General features: G+C 40.2%; 2 protein-coding genes across 4 annotated transcripts in view; one reads left to right on the top strand and one right to left on the bottom strand.

The window, feature by feature from the left end:
* Positions 1 to 3,448, top strand: part of LOC148329169 (uncharacterized) — a 4,099-nt gene extending 651 nt beyond the window's left edge. The window contains 2 exon segments of the mRNA XM_088306665.1: positions 226 to 1,819; positions 1,821 to 3,448. Of these exon segments, the coding sequence (XP_088162791.1) occupies positions 226 to 1,819; positions 1,821 to 1,850 (1,624 nt within the window). The 3' untranslated portion in view covers positions 1,851 to 3,448.
* On the bottom strand, positions 1,958 to 21,806 carry kcnn4 (potassium intermediate/small conductance calcium-activated channel, subfamily N, member 4). 3 transcript variants are annotated; one of them, XM_088306669.1, is made up of 9 exons: positions 21,273 to 21,806; positions 16,488 to 16,583; positions 14,619 to 15,055; positions 13,287 to 13,398; positions 11,109 to 11,219; positions 6,622 to 6,743; positions 5,539 to 5,608; positions 4,458 to 4,624; positions 1,958 to 3,818 (listed from the first exon to the last, which is right to left on the bottom strand). In XM_088306669.1, exons 1-9 carry the CDS (start codon positions 21,657 to 21,659, stop codon positions 3,815 to 3,817), a joined length of 1,506 nt encoding a protein of 501 aa, XP_088162795.1. In that variant the 5' UTR covers positions 21,660 to 21,806; the 3' UTR covers positions 1,958 to 3,814. The 3 variants fall into 3 exon arrangements, with proteins under 3 accessions (XP_088162795.1, XP_088162793.1, XP_088162794.1); XM_088306667.1 differs by having other exon boundaries at positions 13,263 to 13,398; positions 21,273 to 21,805; XM_088306668.1 differs by lacking the exon at positions 1,958 to 3,818 and having other exon boundaries at positions 4,454 to 4,624; positions 13,263 to 13,398.

Raw genomic sequence — 21,806 nt, 5'->3', positions numbered from 1 at the left:
TTGATGCACCTTTGGCAGTAATTACAGTCTCAATTTGTTTTTAATAGGACACCACAAGCTTGGCATACCTAAGCAGTTTCACCCAATGATTGACTGGCGGGCAGTCAGACGTTGGCAAATTTTGGACGAATTCCTAATTAGCGTTCAACGTCAAGCGTTTCCACTGTAGTATCTTTCATGAGAGTTGAAAATGCTAACATGATGATGTGCTTTCCGATTATTCAGGTATTGCTTGTATCTGAGGACTCAAGATGATGATGAATGCAATGAAGCCACACAAACGCCGGAGGATTCCATTTGGTGGCAAGCGAAATTCTGGGAGTGCGGTAAATGTTTCTGCAGAATGATCAGCTTGATGTGCCACCACACCAGCCACAACATCACACCCACCTGCCACATCTCCAACATCACCTTGCAACGCGTGTTGTCACTCTCCTCACACTTGGACAATGCACACTGTCCACCGGTGTGTTTGAAGTGCTCTCAATATTTTAGTGACGTGTGTGAACTTAACAAACATGCGGAAGAACATTGCTCGGGCTCAGCGGGCCACAAAAGCAGCCTAGCGGACATGGAGCTGCCATCAAGCCCGGCGACGTCTGGAAACAGCGTGGACTTTGAACTGGGAAAACCCCTCGACTCTGATGACGTGAGCACGGATGACTCAACAAGCAGTGCCTCTGAGGATGATAGTGACTTTGACTTCAAAGCAGCGCAAAGTGATCTCAATGACACAGAATCAGATAGGGACACAAACTCGAGCTCGACACAGTCTGCTGATTTTGCAGACCAACCCAGTCGAGACGAGCCCGCCCTCCTTGCTGACAAGGACTCCATCTGCAAAGAGTGTGGCAGAGGTCCCTTCAGGTCCATTAAGCTGCATCTACGCCACTGCACCAACCACTTGAGCAAAACATTTCAGTGCTTGCGCTGCATGATGTTCTTTCCCAACGAGGCAGCTCTCAAGGAGCACCACACCATTTTGTACTCCTGTGATGTCTGCGGCCAGGTGTTCAGCACCTGGGACCCGCAACATCAGCATCAGCCTCCCAACCAAGGCCACTTGCGCTTGATCTGCTTTTGCTCCGAATCCATGCCCAAAACGTGCACCATATGCAAGTCCTTCTTTGTCAATGAAAAGTTATTGTTGGCCCATGTCACCCAGGTTCACATGTCCGTGGTCAGCACCAAGTTGTGCATCATCAACAAATCGCCAGGCTTGACTGACTGTAACGGGTCTACGAATGTGTTCGCAAACAGTACTGCGCAGCCCAAGGAGGTCATTAATGGACAGCTCCCCGCGGACCATACGTATTCTTTTTCAGTGGAGGTTGAGTCGAGCCACCCTGACCCAGCTTGCTCAGCTCCTCTACCCACCATTCTGGCCTTGTTTGAGAATCAAAGCCAGGAGTTAGCCTCGACAAAGCGCACAGACACTAGCCGGTGCTCCAGGGCGCCGCGCACCTGCCGACAGTGCGGCACCGTCCTTCGGCAGCCCTACCTTGCCATCAGCCACCGCTACCTCCATCGGGGCAGCCGCTCGCACCGGTGCCAGTGCGGCCGGACCTTCAAACATCGGCTTCACCTTCTGCGGCATTGTGTGCAGCATGCTGAGGCCAAGAATTACATCTGCGTCAACTGCGGCAACACCTTCACTGGAGCTAGACTCTTAGCTGAACACCTGAGAGGAAGCACATGGAAAAAGAAAACATCCCGGGGAAAGTGCAGGATGCCCCTTGCATGCAGCTGTGGACATTTCTTTTATAGGGCATCTGCCTACATATGGCATCAGATTAAAAACAATGTGAAAACCAGACATTTTGAAAACATCTGTAAATGACTATCACTAATACAGAAGTGTGAATACCAAATAGCACTGTTCATTACCAGCCGTATTATCGACAAAACTCATGTCAACATCCTACAAAGATTTTAATTCCAAGCATCTCTTGGACAGTTTTAATGACGTGCAAATTCCAATTTATTTTGACATCAGCAGAATACAACAAATGCCACCTTTTTTCAACAATGCATGAAAAAAAAAAATCTCCAGTTAATCCTCCCCTTAGAGATAGTCTGTCCAGTTGCGCAAGGTTTTGTCACAAAGTGCTTCCTTTCCAATGAGGTATCTGTTTTTGGATGGATTTTTTTTTGAATGGAAGATGTACAGTGAACCCTCGCTATTGGCGGGAAATAGGAACCCAGCCTTTCCCTGAATAGAAAAAAATTGCGAGTAATTGCTGCCCCCCGCCCCAAAAAGGGGTTGTTAGAGTATGGATGCCAGATGATGGTAGCAAAAAATGGAAATATTCAACAGTTCATGTTCTCGGATTTCAGCAGTCCTCCATGAAAACAGACTAAAAATATTTGTCTAATCACAGTAAAACATTAGCAAAGGTGCTTATACTTTGGAAAATAATAGTCAACATTTTTATCTAATTTCTCACGTTATGGACCATACCCGTGAGCGAATCATAATCAATTTCTTTTTATCATTTGTCATTCATTTTAAAATAATGTCCTGCATTTGAATAAAGGATTGAAATAGTAAAAAAATAATAATCCAATTAATCAATTAATTGAAATTATACTCATTGTTAAAAAAAACTGTTAGTTGTAGCCCTAAAATAGCAAACGTCCCAACACGACACCTTGCTTCTACTATGTACACGATCATGAACTCATCCTTAATATTCAACAACTTATTAGCCTCAATAATTAGCCAGTGCAAGTTCACATAACATGACGCAAATATGCGTATGAGAACTAGACAAACATTGTGAGGTCACAAAACTAACCTTTTGTCATTTACTCAAAAAACAATGATTCCACCTTCTTATGCAAGGTTCAAAATTAGTTTGTGACATTAAGTCTAACATTATTCAATTTGTCAATTGTTTGCAATAGGTGATAAAAAAAAAAAAAAACTTGCAAAATGAGTGTATCAGATTTTGACGACACAATGACACACACACACCGACTTCTATCAGGTCGCCTCAGAGTGCCTGCTGGGTGGCTGCGAAGTCGCCGGGCATCACCGAGGAGATGGGCTTTAATTTATTGAAATAAATAAGGGAGGAAAAAATGTCCTTTTACAAAAATTGTCTGCGAATGACAAGTTTGATTCCAAATTAAGTTGTAAATTTGAGACGCTTGATAGTGAAATTGCGAGGGTTCACTGTACGTCAAAAATTGGGTGTTCCAATTTTTCAACTTATGAGAATTTATGGGTTTTAATGACCTGGCAATGATATTTAATCACTACTGTACTCAACCTACTCAATATCCGCTAGGTGGAGCAGTTGTGCCACTTTGAAACAGCCAACTTGCACCCTGTTGTCAATGTTCCTACTCAAACTAGATCTGCATCCCATAATGACGCTCTCACATTTGAGATGAACGTGCCACGATTTTAAGCAATTTAAAATAAAGCTATCTTTGAATGCAACACTGGAATTTTCGTTATGTTGCTTAAACATTTTGACTTTCAGGAAACTGAATACTAACACCAATGAGTTTAAAATAAATACGGAACCGATGAGTACAAAAAACTTTAAATAATGGTCTATTCTAATTCAAATAATAATACAGAGAAAGTCTTGAAGCTTGACAGTCTAAATTCAAAAGCTCTCGATGAGTTCTTCCATGGTCGCGATTGGTGAAGGATGGCCGAAACTGGGCCTGAAACTTGTGTCACTCCTCCAGAATGGTGGAAGCATGTCGAAGTAGCGCTGCACAGGTGCTGATCACCGCCTCCATTTTGTAGTCATTGTCAGAGGAAAAGTTATTTTCTAAAGTGCGGGCGGTGGCCGTGTCACCTGCAAAAAAAAAAATAATAATAAATCACATTATGTCAGGGCATTCATTCAACTTTTTTTTTTACTTTGACTTGCGCGCACCACTTGAAGATAACTCACTTCTGAGCCAGCAGAAGTTCGGGAGATAATGAACAATTTCTCAAAAACGAGGCTTCAAACTGTTTAACGCCAACTCCATTTGAAGTTTACGATCAAACAAGACATGAAAGAGAATTACTTTGCTTCCCGTTATCTTAAAGCTAACGGAAAGCAAAAATGCAATAGACAGACCAAGAAATGCATATGCTCGTGGAGTTTTCACCCTTTCAACACTGGACATTTGAACACAAACACTGCAGTAACACATGTAGACCGACAATTTAACAATACGCGGGCATATTTTCTTTATCCTCTACAAGATAAATGACATTTCTATAATTTTCTGAGTCAGAGTTTGTGTCATCGTGACTGCATCGTACCGCCAATATATATCTTGGTGTTGTGTGGTATTGAAAATTGTGACATGATAGTGGTCTTATTACGTGGCCCCGGTATAAAATGCGGTGCCCGCCACTGTATTATGAAGCCCCTTCTCGGCCATCTTGTGCCATGTTGCTGATCTGCACAGCATCAGCCGCAAATGTTGTGAGCTTTGTTTACCTGATCTCCTGGTTGCGGTGACGTAGGACCTGAGACAGCAACTTTGAGGTTTCTTGGAAGCAGCGACTCAGCTCTTCGACTTTCTGCTCCATGGACAGGATACGTTGCTCCAGCTCCCGATACGAGTTATTCCAATTGGCGCTGAGGTCGCACATGATCATCTGCATCTGGTCGTACAAATGCAAAAGTATTCAGTCCCAGTAAATGTCTAAAAGAACTACAATTCTTGCCCCGTTGCGCTGAAAGCACGTGTCCCTGTCCGTCAAGAATTTTATCCCACGCATCTAATTAGCTAATTGTAATCCTGCCTTCGCTGGGTTCTGTGAGCTGGCCTTGATTTCAGAGGAAAACTTTTTTATAGTCAACTCACAAAACAAGTCTGTAGCGATCTGCACTTATTCATGCATATATTTAATATTCTGAATTTTTGAATATGATATTTTATTTAATTGGTCCATGTTTTTTTATGCTATTAATTAAATATTCATTTTGAACTACTTGCTGGCTCGTTAAATAAGAAAAAAAAAATAAATTCCATAGAGTGGAAGGGATCTTTGTTGCATGCTATATTTAGTTTCAAAAGCCATATTTTCTCCCTAATAAATAAAAATAAAATAAAAGTCTTAATTTGGTTTCCATCCAATGAATTAATTTAAAAAAACAACATAATTTTACACGTAACCTAAACATGTTAGTGCTCAGTTTCATACAAGAATGCTTCTGCAGAAAGGAGCTAAAATAAACGAAAGACTAAAAATTAGTCAGAAAAATATGCGGTGAGAACGTGCACCTGAAAGGAAAACAAGGGCAGTTTTCCGCATCCTCCAATCAGTCATATCAGTGCTTCTTGCCGGGAAACTCTGTATCCTGAGTTTATTCTAGGTGGAAAACTTTCCTCTTTAAAAGGCCGGATTCCCTTCTGACGTTTTCAAAAAACTAATTAATGTTTGCGCACCTATTGACAGACCTAAAAATTGCATTTGTTGTATTGGGAAGGTCCTGCATCGTTTTTTTTCTTCTTCTTCCATTTGGTCAGGTGTAAGGTGTTAGCAAATCAAACAATAAAATACGAATAGTTTACCTTTGGGAGGTCCACCATCTCACTGACGTAATCACGCAATTTTCTCTGTTTGAGGCGCAAGTGACGAAATCTGCAGAAAACAAGTTGGAATTTTGCAAACATCTCTATTTTTTGTGTGTGCGTCATCAATATGAAGTCATTTCTTGTGTTCACATAATAGAGCCGTAACCAAACATAAATGCCTTATTTCATTTTCTGCCGACTTGAAAAAGGTCCCTTTGCACTAAACAGGAAAATGATGACAAACTACTTCTGACTAATCTGCAAAAAACACACATACTCGCAAACACACACAGTTATTCCCCTTCTTCTGAATTCACGCTCATGGTTTTGTAATTCTAAAAGAGGTAATAGGGTTAAAAAATGTTCCCTGTGCAGTTCCCAATTTCATTGCAACATACGTTGCGCCAGTGTTAACTTGAAAAAGGCATTTAGTTACTTTACTGATTACTTGACTTTAAAAATAATTTATTTTAATAGTCTTGGGATGTCACTTAACATAAACAGCTAGTTGTTGAATTGTCATGGCAGACTTAACATTTTTATAAAGATAATAATTCCATTTGGGGACCTCATACGGCCACACAGCCTTGTGGCGGTGGGTCATTCACGCTTAGCCTGAATGTGCTGCAATTTTTATTTATTTATTTTTGACAAACTGGGAGTGTTTTTGAAACTCGATCGCACTTTTTCAACAGCACAGAATGTGCAACGTAACTCAATATTTTCTATAGCTGACTTAAACTCAAAATACTGTAAATGTCATCGCACTCCCCAAACAGGATTGCAAACTCCCAGAAAGCTTCGCTTCCAGCTGTAAAAACTGTAGTTTGATATATTAATACTACATGTTACTTTCTAACGCGTTACTGGCAAAACTGTATATTACATAGGAAATTTTATCGTGAGTTTAACTATGCAAGTAGTTGTCAGCTCTTCTAGGAATGTCTTCCTAGAGACAGACCGTTCGATTAAATACACGAGCCGTAAAGCATGCTTTTGCTCTGGCAATGAAGTGCATAGGCTAGACAAACACACACGCACACACGCATACGCATCCTGCCTGTAGCTGTCGTAACATACACTCTGATGGCCTCCAGAAGACATCTCTGGTGTCTTCTGTGTTCTCCTCGGGTTCCTTTGATCAGGTTCGCTCGGTGCAGGAGCCAGCACTCGCGCAGCACGTTTGCAGCAGCGTGGCGGATCTGCTCGACAAGTATGGAGGACAGATGGGGCATTATCAATGACTTTTGGTGACATGAAGGAAAAGGCTCGGTGTCCAATGTTTGTCCTGTTCTGATATTGCGTAATAGTCGGATGTAGAATTCCTGGGAAAAGAGGTACCCTGCATGTCTGAGTCATTTTACTTGTAACCGGTGATGCTCACAGTGAGGGAAATAATCACTCACCCACTGCTGTATTTATCTGAACCCGCTAAGATATGTCACTAGATCAGGGTTGTTCGATCCTGTTCCTTGAGGTCCACTGTCCTGCCTGCTTTCCATGTCTCTCTGCTGCAAGAGATCCGATTCAAATGATCAGATAATCATCAAGGTCTGCGGAAGCTGGCAAATGATCCTGATCATTTGAATCGGGTGTGCCGCAACAAGGAGAGATGGAAAACAAAGAAAACCTCGAGGAATAGGATTGAAGACGACTGCACTAGAGCCTCCTCGCCTCTTAAGTTACTGCGGAACAAAAGTAAAACAGGCTTTTTAATAAACTTGAGTTTTGTTGTCGCCAATGATTCTCGAATGCTCAACTACTGCCTATTGCACTTTTTGGAATCAATCATTTTAATCATGGGAAGTTTGGAAGAGGGCAAATTTTCAACTTCGCCTCAGTGCAAGAATGTATCATAAAATTAATTTGAAGTTGCTTTTCCGTACAGTTGACAGTTTATAATTATCGCGGCATGTATGCTAATATCCATTGGTAATAAATAATAATACAATAATAAATCTTTAAGATATCACACTTTCAAAGGTAACATTTCACCGTTTGGTTCAACATTTTGATGGTTACATACACAGTATACAATTCTTGTTTGCTTCCATGTGTCATTTTTATCGTTAACTTCAACTGGGAGAAACAAATAAACATCTTGCTTGCAATTCTCAGAATAAAAAGCCGAAACACGCCATTTGGTACATTTTTCAGTAATTCAAAATAACCCCCCAAATAGCAAAACACTGATATGTAGGAGTTCCTTGAGTACAGGGACCAAATAAAAATAGCACTATTTGCTGGAACTTCGACAAATTTGCCCCCGTTGCCCCTTACGGAATATTGCCACCTATTGCATCACATTTTGCGGCTTTTGTCTTTGATTCTATTCATGCGTACTTTGTTTTCCTGCCCAATCACCATAGCTGCCCTGTGATGATGTCACGCCGGCCCCACTGCGAGGGTTATTAATAGAGGCTGTCAGTGTCCGCAACCAGGTGTCTTCCCTTGTTCCCATCAGTGTAAATCTGGACTTGAAGGATGCACGCACACACACAAGGACCAAAACAATCAGTGAGCAATGTGTAAAGATGCACCTTGTGACAGGATGCAGCCACTGGAAGAGAGGAAATGGTTGTATCCTCCAAAACAGTGCACATAGTTTGCTAAGAACACATGCGTGGGCTTCACACCTCACAAAGGAAATCATTTAAATGAGGCCTAAAAATGTTTAGGGCAGCATTTCTTTGTAATTGTTTGTTTATTAGACGCCTCCCTTTTTTCTGAATGCTAAGCAAATACTTAATAAGTCCCGTTGAGTCGTGCAAATAGAGGAACACCTCCGCAAGACACACAAACACATAACTCACAGTGTCATGTTTCCGTCGACATCAACTCTTCCTTCGAATCCATTTCAGTCATTACTCGCGCCTCACGCAGGGTCTCAGATTTCGGGTTTTTTATTGTGGATTATTTGTTATATCGCGGAGGTTTCAAATACAGTAAATCTCCCAACAGTGCAGGTTGCAGGTTAGCAGTGCCACTAAATCGTGATTAGTATGTGTGTGATTATATTCTTGACCGCTAGATGGTCGGACACAATTTACTCTGATATGGTGTAAATTTGAAAGAAGATGCACAAATTTGTTAGTGTGGAAAAAAATATATAATTTACAGTATATAAACGATCGAATCGGTTCATTATCCCTTATCCATTAATTTTAATCACTCTCAATAAATGATGTGTTTATATTATTTTTCCTTTTAAAAAATTAAGTGGCATGAATACTATAAAAACATGCTTTGGGAGAATTTCACTAGGTTATTTCTGCATCGTGGATTTCATTTATTGCAAGGGCATTATCGTGATTATTTTCCACACAAACTGCAGTGCAATTTTACACTGCAGTATAATGTCTCTGTCTCATGCGTGGGCAATCCTGGAATTACTATTTCCGACCTAACGTGCACGATCAAAAAGAGTGCTGCTTTGCTCCGGTGTCTCATCGACTTAATTTATGAGCGCAAATGCCACCTGTGTCGCCGGAGATAGCGGAGGTTTGAGAGGAAACACAGATCTTTCTGGCAATTCAGCTCAGCTCGTTAAAATTACTCAGCACGGCGTTGGTTTTTAATGTCACCTGCATGTTGTGTCCCATCTCAAAGTGTAAACTACTCCTCTCAATGAAATGTTCACTTCACATAAATGTATGCCTGCCTGTCCTAATGCCTGACAAAATTTGCCTTAGTTCACTTTTTGTAATAACTTTGTAATAACATGCTAGTTACACACAAGCACATATTTACAGATGACCTGCCGATTCCTGTCGCCGAGTCACTCAACACACAGTGGCGAATATTTTAGCTAGTTAGCAGCCAACTAATTCTGCACTCTCATTTGCTGACTCCAATATCCCTCAACAAACCAGGTCCCTGCTTGAACAAAATAATTATTGTACCTCACATGCATATAGTAGTGGTTTTATGCCTAAAGCGTTGAAATATACCATATATGAATAATAATTTTGTCTATCAGTGGGGTAGTCTGAAATATAACCCCTGCGATAACCGAGGAATTACTGAACAGTAATTGCTCCTTGTTTTAACTAAATTTGATTTACAGTACGTGAATGCTGAAGATGCTATAATCACATGAACAACGGGAGACCCTGCAGAATGTATTGGTTCAACGTTTTCATCCCTAATGTTTAAGGACGAACATTATATAAACACATGCACACACACACACACATCCTGCCAATCACTGCCGCCGTCCTTAGCTGACACAAGTTGCTTTCCGGACTAAAGATGATTTCCTCTGTTTGACGCCTTGAAAAGGCTGTAAAAAGGTTGACCGGACTAAAAATAAATATGAAAAGGCCTACAAACCAAAACATGCGCATGACACGTGGAAATCGGTCGAGTTTCCCCTTCTCCCACCATGCTGACCAAAGCATTGAGGTGAGCATGACTCAAATATGGCCCAAATAATAGATTTGGAAATACTGTGAATCCAAATATATTGTGTTGTAAACATAATGTGAAGAAATAATTATAAATAGCATCTATGCTTTACAAATACATTTGTCTCAGACAGCATCCAGCATCATGAAGTTACTCTTTCAATTTTTACATTTGTGAGCCCTTAACATTTTTGAAAGCGCAATGAGAAATTTCCGACTGAATTATTAATCTTCTAACTTACTTTGATGCTTCTCCCAGGGACAGAATGTAATCAGAGATTACGTTCAACCACTAGAACCAATATTATTATTATAAATATTGATATTGTTTTAATCTGTTTTTAAAAAAATGATTGATTTAATGATATTATTTAGATGAAATGTTATTGTATGTAAATTTTAACGTAGCATTAAAAACATACTTTAGGTCCTTCATATTAGTGTACTAACCGTTACAGAAAATAGTGGTAATTATTTCAACTAAAAATGTTCATCAGCGATGGCTTTCTGTGTATTCATGCTGATTTAACAATACGTCTTTAGTTTTTGTCAAGCACATCAAGTTTTTGAGATCATTTCATTTTTTATTTTTCAGTTTGACCTATAAGTTTGCACAATATTTTACTATGCGTTATAATTCATCGCCACGACTTTTCAGAAAAGAGAAATCCACCTAAGGCTGAACTTAACCCTTTATTGATAAATTACTTTAAAATGACTTTATTTGGTCGTGTCACGTGATAAAACCTTTTAAAAATTGTGCAACTGAATATTAATGTGCACATTTATCAAATGACTTTGCGAAACCGGAATTCTCAAAATCGTCCCTGCTCACACACACAGATTGTCTGTTCAAGCTAAAAAAATAACGTAAAAAAATTTATTATATAAAACTCAAATATAAAATCTCACTCGCAAAATATTACCATTAAACATACGAGCGCATTTACAATTTGTAATTAACTTCTTTTTTAATGTTGTCCAGCCTCACAGCAAACTATAACAACCGCTCAACAAGCTCTTTGTTCATTACAGCACAATTTTCCATTAGCTAATTAAATAGCAATTTTGCCAAATGGTTGTTTTGGAAATATCAATCATGTTATATGTGAAACTCAATGATTTCCACATGCACTAAGAATGTGTTTTTGTAGCTCTTACCCCTTTCGAGATCTGGATATCCAGCATGAAAAAGTGCACATGCTTCTCTCCTTTATTCAACGCCAGCTTCTTGGTTACCACGGCGACCAGCATGGCGGTGCAGGCTACACCCTGAAAAGCGACACAAAACACAAAACTGTCCGTCATGATCGTACCGTCAACAAATATTTATACCCTGGCGACATATTCCTCTTGAAGGAAAAAAAAAAAATAATAGGTCAGTTTCGTTCTTCATACCTCGTATGGTTTTCTCCAATTAATCAAAGTTCTATTTACACGTAGGGTTCAATAGTTAAACACAAGGCTGTGTGGCAGAGCTATAATAGTGGCCGTTTCCTCTGAGAATAGCTGGCTGCTTTTGCTGGGCAGCGGACGACAGAATGATTAAGACGGACCCCAAAACAAAAATACACACACCGTAACACAAACACACACGTCACAGAACACACACTGAAAACACTGCAGGGAGCTCGTAACCACCACAAATAATAACAAAAGCACATTTTACCTTTTTTTTCTCTTCAGCTTGCATCAGAAAGAGAAGGACAAAGGGAAATACTGAATAAGAAAGCATTCGATTTGAATCACATACACTATTTGGACAAAATGAAATGAAAGGTCCCCCCAGGTGAACTTTTCCTGGACGGAGAAGTCCCAACTTCCAAGTTCGATGGTTTCTTTCTGTCTTTGTTGTATCATTTCTTTTGCTTCAGTCCATCCCCATTTTGTGATTTGTGTTCTTTTTTTTTCTCCATTTACTTATATTAATTCAGTAAATCCATTTTATTTTGAGTACATCTTGCACTCGGCTCCACTATGAAAACGCTCAACTCCTGACACACACGCTGTTGCCTGAATAATGTCCAAGCTAGCGTTTCTTAAGCATCGACCATTATCCACCATTATTCAGGTGTGCACAGCGTTCCGGTGGCTGGCTCCCACCAGGGCTCTGTTGGGAAATGGGACATTTATCTTTTCCGTGTGGTGGGCACAGGTTGGCACACCCTCGTTGTAGTGCTGCCAAAGGCAATAAAAAGACCCTAAAAATGGATAGGATGGAAAGCTTTGCCTTATAAGGGGAACTTATAAAAAGATGATGGAGAAATAGAAATGATGGTTTTCCATTCTCATTCCCACATCTGCAGAGAGACTAATCTGCTCTCACACATCCACTGCTAACTCAGGGAACGCTAGTCCTCACTCACTCTTGCTATTACTTGACTTGTTATACTCGCACACCCACTCCCTCTTTTTTCGCACCTGTCTGTCATCAGGCGGACATGCCCTTTTTATCCAGCCCTCAAACGATTTCTTACTTATTCCCATGAGACTGAGATATTTGTTTAAGTTGTTTGGGATAGTGCATGACAAGTCGAAGATCCTATTATTAGGCAATGATGGAACAATGTCTCGTTTCCCGAAAGCAGGGGTGGTCAAAGTACGGCCCGCAGGCCACAAACACATGCCTGTTTCGTTCTATAATCCGGCCCGCTGAGCAATTCGTTGTTAAGTCTCTCTTATATGTAATATTTATATTTTTAGTAGGACTGTTAACTTGAAAAATAATTTTCATACTAACTAAGCTAAATTCAAATACTGTACCATATTTGTTGTATATCTTTAGCACATTATCTCAGAACAAAACATTCTGCTCAAGTTTCCACTGTGCCTTGCAAACCACTGCTAGAACTAAATATACTGCATTAAGTTTTGAGAATTGTTTCTGAGAAGAATGCTTGTAAAGATGTTGCCGTTTGGATCGTATTCAAAGAAATAGAATGAGGGCATAATGCGGAGTAGGACGTTTTTGAAAACGGGATGTCATTTACCGAAGTGAAAGGCAGAAGAATGAAGAATAAAATGTAATGACCAATACAACATTATAGAGATTAAAAGAGGAGCGATAAATGTTTATCAATTTGATTGAAGAAAATCGTGAATATGACTTCCGAGCCATTGAAAAGGCAGACGAAGCGAAACATTTTGCACATGATGGAATATGAGGAAACAGCACAGCAACGGAACATCTTGAATGCTTTTTCATATCAACTCGGTCTTCCGCATTCGGAGCAATTCAAACTGAGATAAAGCATCTCAGAGGCCACAACACGCATGTCTCAGCAAGAAAAGTGAATCCAAGTCTTAGCGAGTTACCATGACTCCGGTGAAGAGACACACCGACTTGCCACAGCGAGTGTTGGGCGCCACGTCGCCGTAGCCCACCGTCAGGAAGGTGATGGCGATGAGCCACAAGGCCGTTTCCATGTGATCTGTCGAGCCTGCCGTCTGCCTGCAGTGGAGAGGAATCAAAAGTGGAACCGCATCTTGATTTTGTATTAAAGTGTAGCCGACTGTAAATGAACACATGAACAACAGAATGTGCATTTTGTGGATTACATTAACTGCTATTGTAAATAATCACACATTTGCCCACAATTGTGATACACCTTCACCTCGAGTTGAGGCTGACCCGAAGAATTTAAAATGAATTCAGAATAAAGATGTATTCAGTATATGTAACATATAGCCTTGTAATTACTGTCATTGTGTCATCATAAACGCCGGTTGTCTTGTACAGGGTTGCGGGGGGTGGGGGACTTACTGGCAAAAAAAAGGGGTCAACTGCCCAGCTCTGGCCATTACAATATGTGACATTCATAAATTTAAGACGTTTCGTGTGCACAGTCAGTCTTCTAAGGTGCGGCCTGTTAGTCACATTGTGTACAAGGGTTGAGTAGACTCCCTGTAAGTAATGCAAACTTGTTGTATTGAATTCAATGTCAACAGTAGGTCATTCAAAGCTCCACTCGATGTCTTGTGCTAATCACAACCAATATTGTAAAGCTCTAATTATAATAAATTAAACTGACCATCAAGGTTCATGGAGGAATAAAACTTTCAACAATGGCTGGGCTCAGTTGAAGAAGAAGAAGTGCATGACAAACAAATAGTACAAATCTTATACTGATAGTATTAGCTAATATTTTTACTTACAATTTTACTGTATTTGTAAGCTGGGGTCATAGTAATTTTCAATTTAAAGAAATGCTGATGTGCTGTGTTACAATGTGTTAACACATTTCTTCTGAAAAGTTGTTTTGAACTTTGCAGAAAATTGAGGGATGGTCTGTCAGATTTACAGTGAGTATAAAAAGTCTACACACCCCTCTTCAAATGCCAAGTTTTTTTTATACAAAAAATAAAACTTTTTGCACCATTAATGTGACCTAGAACCCGTACCCTTCAATTAAAAAAAAACAACCTATTTGAAAGGGGAAGTAAAAATAAACAATTGACATATGATTGCACAAGTGTGCACACCCACTTAGGGAAGAGGCTCACATTCAAACTCACTTTGAATAGGAATCAGTACACTTCAGAACCTCAGAGGCTTTGTATTTTATTGGCTCCACTGTTGCATGTGCTTTTGCAAACAGTTTGACCTGCAGTGATAACACTTCACTCTCAGTAAATATGAATTGATACGGCTAGTGTTGAAGAGTTTCTTACCTCTCGCACAGGGTAAGCATCCAGGATGCCGTGAGCCAGAAGAAGAGGATAAAGACCAGCAGGGTGCGAGCCGGGTACTTGTTCATCAGCACCTTGAGTACGAAGCGGAACGTAAAGTTGATATTGTTGAGTGAGCCAATGCTCCTGTAGGAGGCGCTAAGCAACACTTTGCTGTGCAGCAGGACGGCCCGGTGCACCAGGTATAGGCGCAAAAACATCAGCACTGACAGCAGCAGCTCCAAATCCGCCAGGGCTGTATTGTGATGGTTGGAGTCGCATAGCGGAGGTGAGAAAGACGAGTTGCCGTGGAGGCCCACCTCCCAGTATGTGCCGACGGGATGGATGGCGCAGGCTAATAGCTCGAGCGTGATCAGGAAAATTCTGTGACTGGTCATGGCAATACGCCAGTCCACCTGGTTTTGATCGATGATGAAGAGCTGAAAGATATTGGGAATTTGATTAGATTCATACCTAAATAACATTGAAAATAGAAAATACAGATGGTTACTGAATGTGAAGAACTGTTTTCCTGCTGTTGCCACTCAAATGCAGAGTTAAGGAAAATGTGTCATGCTCATAAATGGATGATGAAAGGTAAAGATAAGATCACATTAAAAAAAATCAATGATAATCTTTCAGGGCAACAGTTCCTGCAAAGGCTTAACAATAAAAACAACAAACATCAACACAACGATATGTATCATAATAGTCTTCATAAATGATTAATGCCGTTAATGTTCTCTACTTGCACTAATCCAAAGTGTAAGAACACTGTTGTACTAGATGTGATGAGTTTGTCATCGCTAACAATATAGGACAAGGAAAAACATTTACAGGCAGTTAACACTGTGAGTGTGTTAGCGTCTCCTTATCTCTTCTCAGCATGCGTGAACCCCTCCTTGTATCGCACACGGCTCCTAACCACATTTAAAAACACTTTAGGTAAGAGTGCAACAGCAACTGCTCGGCTTTAGGAGTAACAAAAGCCTGCAGTCTAGTCAGTGACGGGGAGCCATTTGCTACCTGGGTCTTCAGTGGGAACTTTAACGCTCCTCTTAATACCACTATCCCGTGGCAATTCTATAATACAAAATAAATGTGTGTGTGTGCCACATACATCATCTGTAGTAGTGCAAAATCAATATACTGTACGTCTAACAGCATGACAAAATCTAAAAAGTTCATATTCCCCACAAATGATTATGAGTATTACCGTATTTTCCGGGCTATAAGGCGCTACTTTTTCCCTAGATTTTGAACCATGTGGCTAATACAACGGCTTTTCTGTGGATTTTCTTTCACCAGTAGGAGCGCTCTATAGTTCAGAAAATACGCTAAATAAATCTCCGTTTCACGGAACAAAAATTCAAATTTGGGGTGCAAATGCAGGCCATTGCAAGGCCTTACTGGTTCTGACCACCCACCGTTGAGTGTGGACTTTTGTACTTTTTTGTAAAGCACATATTGGCAACATGCATGCTGTAATTGTGAGAGTGTTTATTGTGTTTCATCTCAACCCAATCCCTTCATGTATACTAAGTTCCTCACACAACAGCCATGTGGATTGGAAACACGTTGCGGCTCCGACTAATGTGTATGCTCATGTGGAGAAAGGTTTTGACTAGGAATTTCTATTCTAAAATATAAATACATTTACCAAAAAAAAGCGTGCATAATTGGTGTTGAGGCTACCATCAGTGGAGTAAGACCTCCAACAATTGCCCTACAAGTCAAAGAAAATTGTTTTGGACATTTATTGGCATGTTGCACAAAATATGGCAGGCCACACCCTGATGAGGAGCGCTTCACGCACACAAATCAAAACAGTACCGTGAGGGAATCTAAACTATTGGAAACAGAGGAACTCACCCTGATGTCCTTGTAATGGAACGCGATGATGAAGATGAGGAGACAGCCAGTGGAGAGGCTGATGGAACAGTTGATGATTAAGGCAATGTCGGTGCCCTGGACAGGAAAAAAAAAAAAAAAAAAAAAAAAACATTGTGACAAAGTAACAGAATATTTAATTCTAATCAATAGGAAGCAATTTAATTGTTGAGTCTAGAATGATCATTGAGGTTATTTAATGAGGTCAAGATAGTGTTACGTCTTTGAAAATACACAAACAAAGCTGTTGTGGAACAAAGCTCAAACACTTTATAGCGATTTGACTGGTAGGGATCAGAAAACACAAAAAGCAGGTAAAACCAAAATACTGTAGTTCTTTTGTAAGCGCACTCACAGCTGACAATGAGGCACTCTAAAGAGGCCGTGCCAGCCTGAAATACGGTAGGCAAGCTGGCTTTTACGTCAGACTGTTTTTTGTTTTTTAAATTTTCAACCCCGTCTTCGTTCGTCCATCTCCCTTTGCGTGACGTTCGTGCAAGCAGCAACAAGGCGCTCTAAAGCAGCCACACCCGTCGACTTTCCGAAGCGAAGATGGAATTTCAGGACAGACATAGCTGTCGCAGTTCTGACAGATAGCTGCTGATGTGAACCAAGGCGCTCGAGGTCTTCTATAGTGGGGGAGGGCTGACTCCAGCTCTGGCTGAGGGTGCCATTTTTGCCACGCCCCCAAATAATCAAGACAACTGAAATGGTGAAAAATAGTTTGACGCTGCGTCTCCACTATTAAATACTACATAGTTTTTAATCTTTTCACGTTTTCAGCAATTATCTTAAAATGTATTGTATTTAATAAAAAAGAAATATCAGAATTTGCTTTACAGGATTCTCAAAAGAATTTCATGAGAAACCGTACCCCATATGGAACGCACTTCGGATTTTTTTTTTTTTCCTCATTTAACAGGGGTTAACTTCTTTTGACATGTTTGCAATGTGAGGAACATCTGTGGCTCGACTCCCATTTCACTTGTCACTGAAAGTCAAAACTGTTTCATTTTGTTTGCCATATACCATGTGCTTGGAGTGGCACATCTAGAGTACCGTGAGAATTACCGGATGGCTGGTTCATTTCAAAGTTAGCAAATAAAGTGCCTTCTGTAGATCCAACTTTGCTCTTGCCTTCTCGGAGCGACTAAATGTCCACATTATGTGATGAAGGAATGCCACTAAAATATATAGTATGTATGAATTTTCATGTATTATATTGTATGACAGTGATTGCATTACCTTTGTTAAGGGTGTCACCAAAAGGCACAATAATTAAACAACCAAAAATAGCAATATTTAATTCATTTATGAATAGATAAATACGTAATATGAATTTAAATTAAGAACTATAAGTGCAACGATAAATCGAATAATTGACCACTAATTGATTATCAAAATAATAGATGAAAAAGATCTGATAATCACTTGATCACTGAGAGACACATCCTCAGAATTTCAAAATCTCACCAGTAAATTTCCTCATATCTCTGTAGTCCTCCAAGAAAGCGTACTGATTATGTTTGCGTTTAGTTAGTTAGATAGTTAGCCATTTTTATTTTGTGTACGTACAACAATAATTAAATTAAGAATAAATTATTATTATTAACACAATTTCGTTTCACATGACTATATGATATTTGTAAAAAGATTGATAATTCACAGTTGCTCTACTGTAAAGAATTGATCCGTACAGGTTTCCAATGCATCTTCTTCTCACAAGGTCTTTGCTTTAAAAGTCTCAAAGCATCCAATGCAAGTTCAGTGGAAGTTTTGACGCACTCAAATGTGATTTACATTTTCAAAGTTAATGACAAACATTCACCATCGAGGAAAGTTGAGCGTGTAGGTGGTACGACGTGACGCCCCTGTTGGCATTCCCCAAGTTTTTCCTCCCGTTTCTGCAATAGCGTCCATACTGTGTCTGTATTCCGTCAGGGTTCTAATTAGCGGACTCCACAAAAAGGCTGAACATTTCACCACATTCCATAACAGAAAGTTCAACGGCATGTTTCCTGCCAGCTTTCTAAAAGTGTTTTTGTAATGTTTTCCTGTTGGAAATAGTCATCTAAAGCCCAATGAGTTTAATTTTGGGTTAACCTTCACACAGATTCTTTCTCACAGTCTTGGACGAGACATCATCAGCAGGTCAGCCCTCCCCCGGGCAATTGCGGGAGGAAAACATAATGAAAATCCAATGCAAAGGTTTTTGGTCTGGTTTGTTAGTAATGTAATAAATAAATGGAAGCCAAGGTAAGTCACGTGCACCTGATTTGAGGGGTTGTATGGTTTATTTAAAAGTTTCAAACAGGAAATAACTAACAATTCACTACAGTCATTTTATGATGTGTGCACTTAAGGCAGCTTTGTCTCAAATTAGCTCGTGACTCAGGTTATAGTGTCTCCTATTATGAAGGTAAAGTCATTATCATGGTCGCACCTGTATTTAAGCCACAGCAACTCCTTTTGGGGAAAAAAACAAAACCAACGAAAAACGATATGCAAGCCACACCAGGCGATAAGCCGCAGTTTTCTATGTTGAAAAAAATTTGTTGTTGACTGCATGTACAAAACGAGTTTGTACTGTGAATGCACATAAAGGTACATAAATAAATTGTTAAAACAGTGCCTTTTAACACGGCAACAACTTTGCTAATTAAGACAGAACAGAACCAAGAGAAAATAAAATCGAGATTTATTTAGCGTATTTTCTGAACTGAAGAGCGCCCCTACTGGTGAAAGAAAAATACACAGAAAAGCCGTTGTATTAAACGCATGGTTCAAAATCTAGGAAAAAGTTAGCGGTTTATGATCCGGAAAATACGGAATATGCATTTGCTATGGCGCTTGTCGTCATTAGTGTTGTGCGTGGCAGCCAATCACAGGGCATCAAGAGACAATTAACCCTTTACAATCCCATTCACACGTTTGGACATATTAACGTATTCACTGAACCTCACATCCATTATTCCCAATGTGGACGGCAGCCAGAGACAAGTTTCAAACCTGGAATTCAGAGGGAGACTTTCTGAACACTGTGCTGTCCTCGTATGAAAACGAACCTGAAAGATCGTAATTAAGTGAATAACCATATGAGCACCTAAAATAGCAAAAATGAAATCAAACAAACTGAAAACTTTTCATCTTTACATCAAGATGTGCCTTCAGAGGCCAAGGGCAAGTGCGCACTCCAACGTAATTGTACTCACCATATTCTGTATTGACTTTTAGACTGCCCATGCAAACACTCACATTTTACTCTAAATGACGCGGAAAGTTCTGAGGTTAATCTAGCTGCAAGGGGAACAGGCCAAATGTGGAAAAAATCCTCCCAAAATAGCCCTTTTTTCGTGCACAATCATCAGGGTCGGGCTTAAAATATAACTTTTTGTGCGCTGCTATTAACTTTGTCGGGCCTTCCACTTTCACTACCAGGCAGCATTAATGCACTGGAGTGGTTTTCAAAACAATTAGACGGCAATCAATGCTGGATTACTTGGCCAGCACAAGTCTGCATGACTAATAGCTTTAGAAAACGAGGGGTTGTACTTTGAAGACAATGAGAGCAATACAGAAATGCAGGAAAAAAGCAGCCCTTTCAAAAAAAAAAACACATTGTTCAACATTATACTTAATACTTATTTTATAGGTAGTTTGGCTTGGCAGATATTTTGCATTTTATGCTAAATTGTTTCTCGGGTGTAATGTCTCATTTTGTGCCTCCGATCAATGACGTTATAGGGATGAAATGTTCATGTTCTCAAGTTCAGCACCCAAGAAGTTACGCGGTCAGTCACACAACATTTCAGAGTTCTCAGTGACTGTAGTTCAGCGAGCATCAAAGGACTGACTCTACCGTCTCTGTTTAGATCTTTTTCTTTGGCTTCTCTCTGTCACATATGCAATAAAAGAGCATGTACTGTATTTCCATTTTTTTAAGAGTTTATTCTATGTAAAAAAAAAAAAATCACAAATGTTGAAGATATGTGCACTGTAAATGTGCATTAGGTAGTAGTGGTAAATGACTACTAAAAATATTCATCTTGATTGTACGTTCAGTTCAGTGTATAGACTGCAGCTTGTAGTTCGAGTAGATTGTGATAGGAACTGTTTGCCAGCCAAGTCAGGTATATCGGCTTGAGTATTTATTTTTTCTGACAACTTTTAACTTTTACGCCCTACTGCTGCCCTTTTTTTCATCCTAACATGGAGAAATTTGGGGTTTTTGTAAGACGTGGGAATGTGATTAATTAACAAGGACAACAACAGGTTTGGAGAAGCAAGATATTCCCCACTGACGGCCTCATTGATGACACTTTTTTTTAGGTTGTTCCTGACAACCTACAACAATTGCAAGGTAATTGAAGGCAGAATTTATTTTCTGTGCAGTTTGGGGTTTTTTGTGCCAATTTATGGAAATATGTATTGTATGTAATTGATAGTAAAAAAAAATGGACTTTTGTACATTTCAGTCTGTACTTTCACTTGAATAAACGAGTTGAATCAGTATTTCCACGTCTTTGTTTTTTACACAGGTGTTTAAGTACAGTACAATGTGAGTCGTTTTACCATCCCTGCCAGTAAATGACATTGACTATTTAATTGTACCCCCCTCCCCCTTTTTGTGTGCATACTTTCATGCAATCGTTTTTGTGTGTCTTAGCTGCTTTGTCCAAACTATAGTTGTTTTAAAGTCAGAGAACGTCTTCAGTAAACGCATATCCGTTGTTATAGACAAAGCAGAGAGCTGGCAGGCGCACGTACCGGTTTGTAGAAAAAGGGGCACATCTCAGTATGGAGGATCATGAGTAGAATTCCGAGCAGAGCTGATCCCAAAGCGAGCGCGCACAGCCGCTTCTTGTCCTCCAGCAAGAACTTTCTATCCCGCAGTCTGTACAGGTCGTCTCCCTCCATTTGAGTCGCCCTCTTGCCCGGAGGAGACACGGGCACGGACACCTCCGTCGAGTCCCCTCCGTTTCTGTGCACCAAACCGTCGTAGTTCCCACAATCCACCTTGGAGTTTGCGTGCATGGCGCGCTTGGTCATCTCCATCTCCAGAGCGCACACGAGGCGGCCCTTGTGCCTCTCGTCGCTCCCCGGTGGTCGGGATCTTTCCCTCGCGTGTCCGGTCCCCTCCTGCCCTCCGGACATAGTGTCAGGTGTACATAGCACTCGTCTCCTTTCACGTTCATGGAAGCCGCTAATTGTGGAAGTGCGCTTAACTCCCTTCAGAAAAGGAGAGGCGCGGCACTGATGTTATTTGCACACACCGCTGTATGCCAGGCAGTCCGTCCGTAC

Source organism: Idiotropiscis lumnitzeri, chromosome 10, assembly GCF_059441095.1.
Source record: "Idiotropiscis lumnitzeri isolate Australia: NSW breed Sydney's pygmy pipehorse chromosome 10, RoL_Ilum_1.0, whole genome shotgun sequence".
Lineage (NCBI taxonomy): Eukaryota > Metazoa > Chordata > Actinopteri > Syngnathiformes > Syngnathidae > Idiotropiscis > Idiotropiscis lumnitzeri.
This window is presented reverse-complemented; position numbering and strand designations above follow the sequence as displayed.

What these genes read in the sequence shown, in the direction of transcription:
- kcnn4 (XM_088306668.1), bottom strand. Translation starts at nt 21,659, where the DNA reads ATGTCCGGAGGGCAGGAGGGGACCGGACACGCGAGGGAAAGATCCCGA. An exon ending in TCCATTACAAGGACATCAGG is followed by an intron (nt 15,056 to 16,487) that starts GTGAGTTCCTCT and finishes AATATCTTTCAG; the next exon opens with CTCTTCATCATCGATCAAAA. An exon ending in ATGCTTACCCTGTGCGAGAG is followed by an intron (nt 13,399 to 14,618) that starts GTAAGAAACTCT and finishes TCTCCACTGCAG; the next exon opens with GCAGACGGCAGGCTCGACAG.